We start from the raw sequence: 15,097 nt of genomic DNA on the forward strand, positions 1-15,097 counted from the left end.
TGGCAACATTTACTAAGCTGCTGGGCATTTCCTTTTCCTGGTAAGATGTTGAAACTTGCTTTTCCAACTGCAAGATTGACTAGCTGAGAAAAAGCTTTAGCAGCCATTGCTGTAGGTCCTTTTGAAAGTGAGGCTATGGAATAAACGTACTACCTTATATTGGTGTCAGTTTGCCCCCTGGCCTCAGAGACTGAGTTTTGAAATTGCTCCATCTGACTGTGGATGAGGTTCTTCCTCTTTGGCCTCAGTCATGCATCTGTGACAGGGGAGATCTGTGGTTGGGCTGACTATTCCCTAGTGGTTCTTTTTCTTTATGATTTATGACTTTGATTACAACTTCCTCTCACACACACACATACACATACCTATGTATTTAAATTGCAGTCTAATTGACATTTAAGATATACACCATAATGCAATATTTGTGTATGCTGTGAAATGATCACACTAAGTCTGGTTAACATCCGTCCCCTCATGTAATTACAATTTTTTTCCTTATGGTGAGGATCCACCCCTATGTTGCTATTTAAAACAAAATAGTAAAGCTGTCTTAACTAGCCTTTTGTCAGAGTCAGGATTTAAAAAGAAAAAAAAAAAATCTCAAGGAAATTAGTGTCCTTAGAAGCTGGCCATCTCCCTGGGTTAACTCAAGAGGCTAGACTCTACTAAATGAGGATGCTTATTTACCAGCGCTCCTAAATTAGCAGCTTTGGGGATATTAAGATCTGTAAGGAACTGTCCAAGGGAGGTATTGTGTATGCTTTGCAGTGATTAAGCCATTAAGCTCTAATTGGTATTTTCCCACTCATGGTTTTGTGTAGGAAGCCTCAAAATTATTTAGTTATTCTGTGCTCATCAGCCATCTTAGCGTCATCCCTACATTTTGGAATCAGAGTAGGGTGTGCAGAGGAAAAGCTTTTGTGTGAGGGGGTTATGACTTTTGCTCACAACGTCCTTCCCTGTTGGTTTGTTGTATTGCAGATGAAGTGGAAAGGGAAGGACCTATTTGATTTGGTGTGCCGGACTCTGGGGCTTCGGGAAACCTGGTTCTTTGGACTGCAGTACACAATCAAGGACACCGTGGCCTGGCTCAAAATGGACAAGAAGGTTGGGCTGGAACTTGATGAAATTAGTGGGGCTGGCATGTGCTCTCTGGCTTTTCCCTAGCACGTGCTTAGCTCATTTGCTCACCACAGGGTATTACAAATACTTGATAGAGAAAGCAGCAAGCCCTGAATTCAGGCCTGTGGGAAGCAGATCCTGGCACTGCCGTAGGCTTGATACTCTTCACCGGCTCTCCCAGGCAAGCGGACCCTGCGGGGACTGGCCACCCTGGCTGCTTGCTTTGGGCTTTATGCACTTCAGTGTTTTGAGCTACTACTCAGACTTTATAAGTCAAAAATTACCTTTATGTTTTCTTTCTTTCTTTTTTTTTTAAAGCAATTTAAAAAATTTGAAAGATTTTCTTGGAACTCATGCGTTTTAGGGAATTTTGAAAGTCTTTTTAGAATCACTGTGACCCAACTCATTTTAATCATTATTGTAACCTAAGGAATAAAGAGTGCCCTGATCTCTCTGATAAAGAGGCTGCAAACTAAAGTATTCAAATTATCTGAACATTTGTCCTCGGTAATCTGAAATTCACATTAGAAACTCTGCTGGCTCTAGGTTTCATAGGGAACTTCCCAGTAATCAGGAAAGTGCTGCTGTGTGAGAGACTGTTCTACAGCAGTCTGTGTGGAATCTTCTGGACCCTGCCAGCTGGAATTTGGGCAGGAGCATGGAGAATTATCTATCAAAGACAGCAGAACCTTCTCTTACCTTTTTGTGGTGCTCAGCAAAGTAAATTTTAAATCATACCTGAATGTTGGCCAAGCGGATATTAGATTGGGGGCATTAGGAACTGTGGAATCTGCTGCTCAAAGGAAATAAATTATGACACATGTTAATGGAGCCTTGTAGCCTGTCACATGGCATGTTTATGTCCTGGAATGAAACTCATTCTGGAGAGCAGATGGTTCAAGCTTTTCAGTGGGTGGATGAGAGTGTTAGAAGATTAAAGGCAGCATGGTTTACTGACTGTGCTCAAGTATTTTGTGGGGCGTCTCCAGAGGTTCCGGGAAACAAAGGGTTGCCACAATGGACACGTTTCATTTCTGTTGTTCAATTAATGTTTAGGCGATTTCACAATGACTGAGCCCATCATCTCTCAGCTCCTTTTCAATATGGACCTAATGTTGGAGGTAGGCGGCAAGAGAAAAGGGATAAAGGAAGATTCCATTCCTTGAGAAAATGGAATAAAACCTCCAGCCTAATACAAAGGATTGCACGCAAGGTCTTTGAGTTAGAAATCTTCAGGTTTTAACTATCTTTGTGACCTTGAGAATTGATGTCTTCAGAGTCATCTCTCCACCCACCCCTTGGGGACATTGATTCCTGTAGTTCAGAAATGCCAGGTGAAGTACAATTACTTGTTCTAAGTGCGAATGCTTCAAGCTATAGAGTCACAACCTTTGAAAAACGCAATAAATCCAGAAGGAAGCAATGCACGCTCCTGACAGGGAAAGAAGAGGTGCCCAGGTAGCTTCTTTGTCTTTTGCTTTGCAATTCTGTAGGTGCTGGATCATGACGTGTCCAAGGAAGAGCCAGTCACCTTTCATTTCCTCGCCAAATTTTATCCTGAGAACGCTGAGGAGGAGCTGGTTCAAGAGATCACACAACATTTATTCTTCTTGCAGGTAAACCAGTCCATGCTGTGGCCCCCACCCCGATTCTCTGAAAACTCACTCAGGCGTGGTTACAGAGGCAGCTTGGAGGGACCTTGGAATAGACCACAAATGCCTTCTCATTGTGAAAACACTTCATCTCTGGAAAGTCAGTCACTTTGGTTTCATGATGGGAAAGCGTCTTAGAATGGAGTCATACCCGAGTGATGAGGCCGTGTTTCCTATGAAATTGCCCAAGCGTGGTGGTGAGAGAATAGGTAGGAGTAGCTGCCGTACTTGAAACCTCTTGGAAGATGGATCCTGCTTTCTTCTCACTGGCTTGAGCACTCTAGAGTTGCAAAGGAAGTCTAAAAAGAATGTTACAGAGAGCAGTTCTTTCAAAAGTTCAAAATCTGTTCTCATTAAGCCTGGACTTTAGGATGCCAGCGACACTTGGTTTGCCCTGTGCTCCGGAACTTCAAACATCGTGTGCCACACTGTTCTTTGTCTATTCTCTTATTTCTCCTTTACTCCCTTACTAGATTGTAAGCCCCTTCAAGGCAAGACTCACTGCGTATACCGTGGGAATTCCATAGTAATTGCTCAACTGAATTGAAGAAATTACGAGATCCATGATTATAGGTTCAGTTGATGGTTTGGGGGCCCAGGAAAGGGAGGTTCTAGGATGAAAATGAAAACCCAAGTGATTTTGCCCTCCCCTGTTTTCATGGTTAGTTATAGTGACTGGCACTGGAGCTGCATGTGCGCCCGAAGGTGCCCACCGTCCGTGATCACAGCAGGGGTGTTAATGCCATGCTTTCCCACACGTGGACGGGCAGGCTGTCACGTAGCCCTGCTGTAATTGGCCCGAGCCTCAGACTACTGTGTATAAGTTAAATGTAATACCCACCGCTCCTGCTCCACATAATTTCTTGCACAAAAGGGAAACCCTTGCAGGTTTTCTCTCGTGCGTCTTTGTCGTTTCCTTTGAAAAGAAACCAAGACATTAGAAAGCCAGACTGCTTGGAATGGACACACACGCTGACCTCCCAGACGCTGACTGCCCAGCGTTTCTTGTCAGTGCTGGAAGCAGTGTCCAGCTTCTCCTGTGACTTTGGCCTGATCTCCCTCATATTGAAATGCTGAAGTCCTTCATGACTGAACAAGGCAAACTTGACTACTTTTGTGACTCTGGTATCTGTGGATGTCTGGGAAGAGAGAGGTGGCTTTCCTGTGTGTTTATTTCAGGGATCCCCTCTTGCAGCTCCCTTTCCTGCATAAAACCTCACATGCTGTACCATTCAAGAAATTAAGTGCAATGAGATATGTTGATTCAACATTATGGCTTAAGAATTATATTTCCTGGACCTCACACGTACTTAAAAGTTGAATCAATCAAAGTTTATTGCTTCCTTTTTTCTCTAAGCGGGCATATTGAAAGTGATTTCTTTTTCTGCAGTCATAACTCAGTGGCCTTGCTGACTTTTGTCTTGTGTTAAGACTTAAAAGTCGACTCCATTTCCTCTAGTGCTGCGTGGGCTCAGCAGGGGCTGAGCCTGTAATCACCACCAGAGCTGCTCCTGACACTTGTCTGGTTCACAGCTCTCCTCTGTCACAGCCGAGATGTCAGTCTGCTTTAACCATGAGGATTGTTTTTCCTCTTCAGCATTTGATCACGAACAAGGGAGAAGAGGGGTTTCTATGGGTAGCCATCTTATCGGTAACTTCTCAGTGACTGAACCCTCAGCCTGTCTCCAGCAGGATAAAAAAAATTGTGCGCTTTGTCAGAAAATCATTAACGGGTTTGGCAGCCCTCATTAGAACACCCTGCAGCCATCTGCTGTGCCCAGCTGACACGGCTCACTTCCATGCACACGACATCATGTTCCTTGTTGCCCTTTCAGGTAAAGAAGCAGATTCTAGATGAAAAGATCTACTGCCCTCCCGAGGCCTCTGTGCTGCTGGCTTCTTACGCCGTCCAGGCCAAGGTAGGCGCAAAGAAGAAAAATGCATTCTTCCTGGGCATTAACTTGTATCCTGGGATCACTCTAGTTGTCTGCTTCTTTGGGTTTTCTAGACTCCATAAAGATTTTCCCCAGAAAGCAGGTTGCTCTGGGGCTTGCGGAGTTGGGGATACGCTGGCACTGTTCCAGCTTCTGTGCGGTCTTGTGAGCGAGTGTGTGGGTACCAATGATAAGTGTACAGCTTGACGAATTTCCTGTATAATCTCATTATACCCTTGTGGTTAATTACATTCACTGGATTAACCTCTCTTTATTAACCAGAAAAAATGAGCTTATGATCTCCAGCATTGGCCAATGAAGGCCTTGAGATCTTTATTCCAAACTTAGCTTCCAAGAACCTGTAGCCTGTGTGTGTTGGGGGAGGATCTCGCCGCACCCCGGAGAGATCTGCACTTCATTTGCCCCTGATGAGCATGCCAGCTGAGCTTACAGCTGGGTATCGCGGATTTTTAAAAATTTATTAATTAATTAAATTTTTTTTCTTCCATCATTGTAGTCCCCATAGTTCTCCTGCCACCTGTCACCCGCGAGCCATCACCATGTCCCCTCCTGTCCCTCCCTCCCCTATTTTGCTCTCTCCCGGGCCCTGCTTTGCTGTGAGCCTCAGTTCTGTGCTCAGCTTGCTAGGTTTGACTTTTTCTTGACTATGTTTGGTTTCTCTCTGTTCCACATATCAGTGAGACCATCCAGAATTTATCTTTTTTCCTTCTGACTAATTTCAGCTAGCATCATTCCTTCCATTGCCATCCACGCTGGGCCCCGTGGGTTCTTTGGCGCACTGAGCTCAGCTGAGCTGTCTGGTTGGCCTAGAGTTACTCAGAGACGTCACTGTGGGTTTAGGAGTGGTCACTCCTAGGGAGGCCACTGGTCTTGTGTTTTTGTCTTCTCTTTTTATTAGCCATCTCTTTGTTATAAGACCAGTTACAGAGTCAGCCTCGGTGCTCCATATGCCACCTTCTCTTGGTCCCCAGAACTGGAACACCTCAGTGACTTTTGCAATTTCTAAGCATAATCTTTTCAGTTACTACTTTCCTTTTTAGTTTAGTTTCTCCCCAGCTTGTGTCCACTGAGTCATTCCCCGTAATATTACAAAAATTAATAAGACACACTTGCCTTCTTAAACCACTTTTTTGGGCAGCTTAATACACTTTCAGATTAAAGCCAGGAAGTAACTGGCCTGTCGTTTTTGTTTTTTTTTTGAGGGGGTGGGTGTCTGTACATGATAGTTAGACAAATAGGAGCTCCAGAGTCAGTTTAATCATTTGATAGCTTGTCTGATATTTGCTAACAATTCACCAGGCCCGAGGAGAGGTTGTTGATTGTGCCACACTTAGTTACCAAAGTGAATATCTCCCCTCAGACCCCCCTCATCGATAACTGTAGTTAATATAGGCCTGGGTAGAAGTCTTAACAAGCTCACTTCAAATTCAGCTGTGACCGCTAGACTCCACTTGGTACTCTCAAGTGCCCCCCAGTCTCTTCATCCAGAGATGACAGCAAAGCAAGATGCCACAGATTAGAAACAGAAATAAATAACACAACAAAGAATAGAGTAAGAAGCGAAACTCCCTCCATGCCAGAATTTGGGGTTTTCTCAAAGAGATTACTCCCTTTGGTGATTACCCAAGGTCACTCTGGCTATATGGGGTAAAGTTCAGGGCAGAATTCATGGCTTGCATTTGTGCGGCCTCTCTTCTGCTACCCTGAAAACTGAGTAATCGAGAAAGCAGAAAATAGGCCTCGCTTCAATGGAAACATTTGCTTCCTTTTATGCCTTGATTAACAATATTAATAACAAGAAAAATGTGTCCTTTCAACTGGTATTGTCCTGACAGTGCTGAAGCAGTCATTGTCACTTCCTTAAATGCAAGTATTTCCTCGCCCAGGCTGGAATTCCAATTTAGCACATTTTCTCCCCAGCTGAGAGGAGACCAGTCTCTCAAGGACACTACTTCCCTTTGAAGGGCTTCTGTTGCAAAGGCTAGTTTTCTTTGTATGGCTTTTGGGCTACAATTCAAAGACCACCTGTGGAAAAACTTTTCAGGGAACCAGCAGATGTTTGCTTAAACAGATTTCACTGTAGGAAAGCCCTACTAATTTAGATCCTACTAATTTAGAGATGAAAGTGATTCACAGACAGCATATGTGGTTCATATGGAGGGGAGGATACTCTTTTTTTTTTTCTCTTTCTCAGTGTTAAGTTCTCAGAATCTTACAAACAAAGGTAATCAATGGCTTTAAGTCTGTTTTGGGGGAAATTTTAGGATTATTAAAACATGCTTCTGGTGTCCAGGGCTGTGATTAATATTCATAGGTAACTCTGACTATGCTATTAATAAGATCTTACTCTTTTACAGTTTCACAAAATACTTTAAGGTAAATGTATCGTGTGAGACTTGGTGTGTGTGGTCTTTTTCATTAGTCAAGGCTTGAGAGTATTCTGCCCTTTTGGCCCATGAAGAATTTAAGTACCAGAAATGATGAATAATTTGTCTAAGGTCAAAAAACCTTGCTAATTCTTTTTAAAATGGTGTTTGCAGCTCCCTCCTCTGAAACAGAAGGGGACTAGAGAGTGGAGAGAATGGGAACCAGGTGCCTTACTCAGCACACTGCACTGGGGGGGTGGGGAGGGCCCTCTGGGAGCACCTGCTGCCTTTGAGTAAGCTCCACATTCATTTACATGGTCACATTTGTCCAGACTTCTGAATCATACTCCTTCCTTCATTATATCTAGTTTGTTTTCTTCCGCAACTTATCTGAAACAAAAAGGAACTTCAGAAGCATGGGGGAGAAAGTGAATCGAGTTAATTAACACATGGGATATAATTATGTACAAATGTATTCATTACAGTACTTTAGCTGTTCCATTGATATAGACCAGTTAATTCCAAGCATAAAGAAACAATTACCTTCAAAGTATAAATACAAATATTAATCACATGGTTCAGTAAACAAGAATCATATTTTTTGGTTGGAGTCTGAGTTATGTTTGAATCAAAAGTATGGGCTGGGTTTTTTTGGTTTAGTTGCATGACACACCAAACCATCTTGCAACATTTTAAACCACCTGTGGGACTTTATTCTGACTTCTTTTTCTGGGGGGTGGTTGAAATGTGTTCTTATTAAAAATGACTTTGAGAGAGGATGGTATATAATTCATCATTCTAGTCGTACTTCTGGTGTTCATAGAGATAAAAAAAAAATGGTTGGAGGGCCTCCCTGGTGTTGCAAGGGGTTAAGTCTCAGCACTATGAAGCTATCCACAGTCACTGGAGCACAAGTTTAATCCCCAGCCAGGGAGCTGACCCACATGGCACAGCAGACTTCTCCTGTCTCGCCCGCAGCTCCCCTCAGCAGTGTATTTCAGTGCATCTGCCTGTGCTGCTCCCCACTCTGTCTCTGGTAAATTGTCTTATCCCCTGCATCTCTAGTCAGTACTCCAGTTCTTTTTTTTTTTTTTTAAATTTTATAATAATTAAATTTTACATATTTTTGTGTATTTTTCTATCTCAGTTGCAATCCCCTGTGTACTCCAGTTCTTATATGCATAAAGAAAAAAAAATTTTTTAAAGCTGCCATAGTGAACCTCCCCCCAGGGTCTCTCACCCACATCTGTTTCACACGTCTCTGCGCCCCATATCTCTTCCAGGTCTCCTTCTTGCTCTCCATCCTGCTTCTTTCTTTCTTCAGTCTCCTCTCCAGCTTCTCCTCGCTACTCAGCTCTACCCTCACTTGGGTGGGGCAGGGCACCTGGAACCTCCTCTTTTCCTGGGGACCACCCTATTACAGAAGGACATTGACTTGAAACATCTAGGTTATAATAGTTAACAGAAATGTATATCCTTTTTAAATTGCTTTTCCCCCCATTGATTTTGAGATGTATTTATGTTATATGTGTCAGTGTGGCTTTTGACTTTAACAGCTGTTGATGAATAAACTTAGTTTACTTATCCATCCCCCTTCTGAGGAATAAGTAGGTTGTTTCTATTTTATTTTTCCTGTTATAAACAGTGCTTTACTGAAAATGCTTTTCTACGATTCCTTGCGTCTATGTGAAAAAGCTTTTCCCCCTAAGTTAGATTTCTAGAAGTAGAATTGCAGATCCATCTCTGAGTATAAAGGACTTTTAAGTTTATATGGAAAAGACAGCAGATAAGTGATGCAAAGGTATGTACAACAAGGGACTTTGTAGAACAGACAATGAGAATCGTTGGTAAATACAAAAAAAATGTTTAATATCTTTAGTAAGCAAGTGAAAGAAAAATGAAAGCCACAATAAATTAATAGTTCAAAGTCAGAACATGGGCAGGGGACTAATGACTTGAATGGATGTGTTGTTTGAGCTCATTTACTTGCTCAAACCTCGCCAGGGCAATGTATGTGGCTAGGTGAGGGCCCCCCACCCCCGCCAAATTCACGTTCACCTGGCTACTGTAGGGAAGTCCTACACCCCACCCATTTCACTTGAAACTGTCAAAACAGATAGACCCACCTCACATTTTTCACATTTTCAGGGACTGGGTCATTCAAATATAACTGTATTTGTACATAGGTGTATTTTTTTCTTTCTATTATTAAATGAATCTAGTGACTATCCTTGAAGATGCGTCTTTGGGCATATGTGAGCAAGATTTCTCTGTGATGATAGACACTGAGAAATGGCATAATTGAGTTGAAGGATAAGAGCGTTTAAAATTTAAATAACACTCAGTGAAAGAAACCAGACACAAAAGGCTCCATTTATGTGAAATGTCCAGAATAAGCACATCCATAGAGACAGAAAGTAGATTTAGGTTGCTAGGCACTTGGGAGGAGGAGAAGGAAGTTAGGAGTTACTGGGTAGTGGGCATGGTGTTTCTTTAGGGTGATGGAAACCTTCTAGAATTAATGATGATTGCACAAAATTCTGAATATACTAAAAACCAGTTAATTAAATGCTTACAGTGGTGAATTTTATATTTGTAAATTTTAATTAACTTTAAAAATAGCATGAGAATCCCTGTTTTTTCATATTCTCATCAACAGAGGATGCTGTCAGTCTTTAAAATGTTTGCTAATCTTGGCCCTCCCTGGTGGCGCAGTGGGCTAAAGCACAGCACTGCAAGTGAGCCCCAGATGCTTCAGTGTGAGTTCGATCCCTGGCCCTGGAGGCGACCACATGGCACAGCAGACCTCTCCTGACCCGCCCGCTGCTCCCCTCAGCAGTGTATTTCATCGATCTGCCTGTTCTGATCCCCATCTGTCTCTGGTGAATCCTCTCACCACCCCTGCGCCTCTGGCCTGTACCCCAGTTCTGTATGTATAAATAAATAAAATCTTTTTTAAAAAATGAATTGACTTAAAAAAAAAGAAAAAAATGTTTGCTAATCTTGGGGGAAGGTTAAGAGCAAACAGAAGGAAGCACAATGGGCTATAGTGATAGATTAAGGGTGATGTGGTGGTTGGTGCACTGAGGGGTCGATACCTCATGGGGAGGATCCTTATGTTACTAGGTGGGGTGAGGGGCACCTGGGACCCCCAAACCTATCTCACTTTAAGTAGGTTCTGCCATCCATCACATTAAGACAAAACATACTCTAGTGTATAAGATCTTTCATGGAGAAGAACTAAAATACAAGTAGTGTGCAATAAAGAGAAGGGAAAGATAGTTTCCACATGAAACACCCAGTTATCCATCCCCTGTGGGTAAATGCCCAGCCATATAGGGTTGGCTCAAAGCAGGGCCACGAGGCCTGAAAGCTGCCACATGTCTCAGGCACCTTTTGGTGGGGACCCACAGGAAAGGGGCACTCCAGGAATGGAAGGAACAAAATCAAAATCGAGATAAAAACTGCCGTTGTCAACCTCCCCACGGCTCTCCACCCATGTCTGTTTCAAGTGTCGCCTCTGTGTGCCCCAAGTCCCTGGTACAGTCCAAAGTCAAGAAGCAGTGCAGCTTCTTCTCATCTCTGCTCCCCGCGCCCCCTCCAGATCTCCTCCTTGCTCTCCATCTTCCTTCCTTCCTTCCCCAGGCTCCTCTCCAGCTTCTCCTCCTCCCTGCATGTTCCATATATTTTTTAAAGATTTATTTATTTATGCATACAAGAACTGGGTACAGGCTAAAGGTGGGGGGGCAGTGAGAGGATTCACCAGTGGATCTTCTGAAACACACTGCTGAGGGGAACAGTGGGTGAGACAGGAGAGGTCTGCCACACCATGCGGGGCAGCTCCCTGGCTGGGGATCGAACTCATAGCTTTATAGTGCTGCACTTTAACACATCATGCCACCGGTGAGGGCCCTTGGCTTACGTCTTTGATCCATCTGGAATTTAATGACGGGGGTGGGTTAGGTAATCTAGTTACTCTGTGTATGTCTTGATCGAGCCCTTTTGTTTCATGAAATCCTGTTCAGAGCATTCGATCTAATATGCCTATATATAGGCAGAGTATTTACTATCTAGAAGGAGTTTCTATTTATACTAAAAATTTGACTATACGTCAAAGTTCTACCTTGAATTTAAAATTAGTTTGTCTATATCAGGGATGGATCCAGGTTTTGGGGGCCTAAAATTTATGTAACTTAGGGTTTACTTTTTAATATAAGAATACTAAATTATGAATATAAAATTAAGGACAGGCCCTTACAGGTGCTGCAGGCTAAAATCCAAAAATCATTAATATATATCTTCACAGTAAATTTACTCCTGGCTCTATTCTCAGAATGCATCTCTACATAAAAGGGTGAGGAACAGGGGGCCTCCCTGGTGGTACAAGGGGTTAAGATATAGCACACTGAAGTTAGCACCAGCCACTGCAGCACGAGTTCAATCCCTGGCCAGGGAGCTGACCCACACGGTGCAGCAGACCTCTCCTGTCTGCCTGCTGCTCCTGCTCCCATGTTCTGCTCCCCACTCTATCTCTGGTGAATCCTCTCACCCCTCCCCCCAAGCCTCTGGCCTGTTCTTGTATGCATAAACAAATAAATATTTTAAAAAAGAAATCTTTTTTTTAAAGAGTGAAGACAGCTATCTCCACTTATGGAGTTGTATGACTTTCTTTGATATTCACCCAACTGTCTACCTTAGAGTTTATTTTTTTCTTCCTTTTTTCTCTTGTTCCTTTTAAGAGACATTTAGGAGCAGTCACAGACATCAAGGTGGCTTTAATGTAGTAAGTGGAGTCAGTCCTGTGGAGAAGTTCTTTGCAGGGTCTTTGCTGCCTATGCATTTCTCAGACAGAAAGTATTTGATCAGTGGAGTAGCTGGGAGCTTAGTAAGATAATGTGGATCCTAAATCTTCCCAAGCCTTTGGAGTTTGAATTTACAACTTTAACTTTGCATATCTGCTTGCTTCTGCATTAGACTAGGTCAGCACAGCTGAGAGACTTGCAAATCCAACTAATAGGGCAAAAATCAAAGATGCAAACAGGAACCAGTGGTTATAAATAATGCAGAAAATAACAGTAACACTTGACCTTCACTGTGAAGCAGGTTTATGCAAAATGCTCACCTGGATTGTCTTACTTCCTTCTGGCCTGCCCTAGTGAGACAGGTGATCCTCATTAAGGATTCTGGTTTTCCAGGTGAGAAAGCTGAGGTTTAGAGAGAAGATGCCTTACTGAGGGCCTTCAGCAATACTCCACAATCCCCCCTTTGAAGTTTTCTAAGGCTAATGCTCTCATTTGACAGATAAGAAAACAGATTCAAAGGTGACAGTCTTGAACTTTTACCTTTTGATGTCAGATATTGAATGCTATGTTTCAAGCATGGTTTAAAATTATTATGGGTATTATTTAATCTCTATAAGAGTTCTCTAAGATACTGTTATTATCCCCATTTTCCAATGAGATAGCTGAGGTACGAATTTCCAAGGTCACAGCTAATAAGTGACAGAGCTGAGATTGAAGCTTAAGCAGCTGCCTCCCAAGAGGCTTCACCACTTAGGCTTACACAGTGGCTGATTTATTGCGTTCCTGGGCCTCTCAGAGATTGCAAGAAAGCGGGTTCCTTTAGGTTTTTTAAATGAAGAAATGTCTAGACGGAGTTACAAAAACTGGCAGATTTTTAATATTTAGTTTGAAAAATTAATTCTTTTAACACTCAAAAAGCAATGCAATACAATTCTGATATTCACAAGATAATGATGAGACTCATAAGAACTATTAATTCACGAGGCTTTCGTAATGGAGTGGTGCGAGAGTACAGCATGTAAAGTTGCTGATGAACATCTCCTTTCAGCCTCGCAGTATCTATTGTTAGGTTTACAGCTTCATTTGGGAAACCACAAGTAACTTGAGGATCTTTGGGAATGAGAAGGGGGGCTATATCCTGGCCCAGTTTGATGGTTTGTAGAACTGACAGTTGGTGCTGGTCTTTCTTTTGTTTTTTCAATTTGATGGCTATAAGGGTAAATGTTCATAGGAGCTTAAACTGAGGTACAGTACTTGTTTTGAGTTTCCTTGTTTTGGTCAAAAGAAAAGTCACTAGATGCTGATTGATAAAAAGATAGACTCTTTGATTTTAAATTCTACTAGATGTTTTTTGTGTCTTTTTTTTTTTGAGAATGAGGAGTTGCTTCCATCTTACCTAGTTCTTTTTATTTTTTCTTTTAAGATTTATTGATTTATGCATACAGAACTAGGGTACAGGCCAGAGGTACAGGGACGGTGAGAGGATTCACCAGAGATAGAGTGGAGAACAGAACAGGCAGATCGATGAAGCACACTGTTGAGGGGAGCAGCGGGCGAGTGAGACGCGTCCCTGCGCTATGTGGGTCAGCTCCTTGGCATGGGATCGAACTCATGCTGAAGCAGCTGCCACTAGCTTCTCAGTGCTGAGCTTTGACCTATTGTGCCACTGGGGAGGGCCATCTACTAGATGTTTTATGATTGGTTTCTTTTTAAAATTCTATGATTTTTTTATTATTTCCTTTTCAGACTTACGTTTTCTAGGAAAGAAAGAGATGTTTCTTAGATCAGAAAATAAATATCCAAGTCATTATCCCTGATTGAATGTATCAAAATGCAGGACCCACTTCCAGTCTCACTAGTGACTTGTTCTGCAGTTTTAGGAAAATCTTTTCCACGTTTCTTTGTACAGAGAGGAATGACAACATTGGTGTCAGATTTTTTCCCCAAGGCATTTTTCAGAGCCTTGAGTGAAAGGCATTAAAAATATTGCCTGCATTATTCTCATCTCCCACCTAGCAGTCGGTTCCAATTACCAGACACTTAGAAGCATTTGTAGGTAAGACTCTTATCACACGGATGCTAATCACAACTTTCACTGTTGTGTTTTGTTGTTTCATTTCAAAAGCTGATGTTTTGGTACTAACTGCTTTCTTTGTGGGTTAGAAAACAGCCACATTTCTATCTATACAAATGTCACATTCTTATTAGCACGTCACCTGTCCATCCCTTATGGGATTATGCAACGCTGTTCATAGATATAATCAGCTTTGTATTTTCATTCAAGGATAACAAACTAGCAAGGTTGAAATCTCGACTTGTCATCAGAATTGAATTGCTCCCCGGAGCTGGGAGGGAATGAGACTGATTTGAGCCCCGTTCCAAGTGGTGGCTGTCCTTAGAATTTTAATCGCCTTGCTCTCCCCTCTTCTTCCAGTATGGTGACTACGACCCTTCTGTTCACAAGCGGGGATTTTTGGGCCAAGAAGAACTGCTTCCCAAAAGGGTAAGAAGAAAAAAATCCCCTCTTCGGGAAGACGTGGCAGTTATGTGCTCTGCAAGAAAACTAACTGAAGGTCTTGAAAGAATGTCGGGAATACATGGCAAGAACATTCAAAAACATATGTCCTAGTCATTCCTGAGTAAAAGGTGTGCAGTCAGTGTTGAGGATACTAAGAAGCAAAGGTTCGTGGAGTTAGTTTGGGGTTGTCCTCACCGCCAGCTTGCGAAAGGTCCCCAGCGTGGCTGCGCCATGAGGTGGGTGAGCGGCAGTGGTTCCCCGCATGTGTGTCGCGTGAGGTTGGCCCGGCCGAGTGAGCCGTGAGCAGCTGCTCCAGGTGACAGAGGAGAGGGCTTCCGGCCGGGTTGGAGTTTCAGTCCTCGGTGTAGTTTAGCTCGTTCTTTAGCCAAGAAGGAGGTCTTCCCTCCTTTGGCTGTTTCTGGATTACATCTGTCGCGCAGGGAACCTTACCTTTCCCCCTTGGGGGACTTCTGCGCAGACGGCCGCTAGGTGCGCTGCGGCTTAGCGCACGCTGCTCCCTGGAACCACTGCCTGGGAAGGGGTCCCCCAGCCGCGAGGGTGCACCGAGGCCTGCTAAGTGTCGCAGCTGCTGGAGTTGTGACTCAAATTGAATGGTGCTTGTTTACACGCCCACGCTGTGTGACAGCTCCCTGTATGTGGCTTTTTAAAAATAGCTTTGCTG

At 43.0% G+C, this 15,097-nt stretch overlaps 1 protein-coding gene across 5 annotated transcripts in view; it reads left to right on the forward strand.

The window, feature by feature from the left end:
- NF2 (neurofibromin 2 (merlin)) overlaps positions 1-15,097 on the forward strand; it is a 72,826-nt gene that overhangs the window by 21,442 nt on the left and 36,287 nt on the right. For all 5 annotated transcript variants that reach the window (XR_001145923.1, XM_004690885.2, XM_012731018.1 and 2 more), the window contains exons 2-5: positions 982-1,107; positions 2,616-2,738; positions 4,610-4,693; positions 14,332-14,400. Coding sequence is in view for 4 of the 5 variants with exons in the window: in XM_004690885.2 (XP_004690942.1) it covers positions 982-1,107; positions 2,616-2,738; positions 4,610-4,693; positions 14,332-14,400 (402 nt within the window). In the remaining variant the exon portion in view is untranslated. The remainder of the gene's footprint in view (positions 1-981; positions 1,108-2,615; positions 2,739-4,609; positions 4,694-14,331; positions 14,401-15,097) is intronic.

The sequence above is a fragment of the Condylura cristata genome, unplaced genomic scaffold (genome assembly GCF_000260355.1).
Source record: "Condylura cristata isolate star-nosed mole 26May11 unplaced genomic scaffold, ConCri1.0 scaffold00029, whole genome shotgun sequence".
In the NCBI taxonomy this organism is placed as follows: domain Eukaryota; kingdom Metazoa; phylum Chordata; class Mammalia; order Eulipotyphla; family Talpidae; genus Condylura; species Condylura cristata.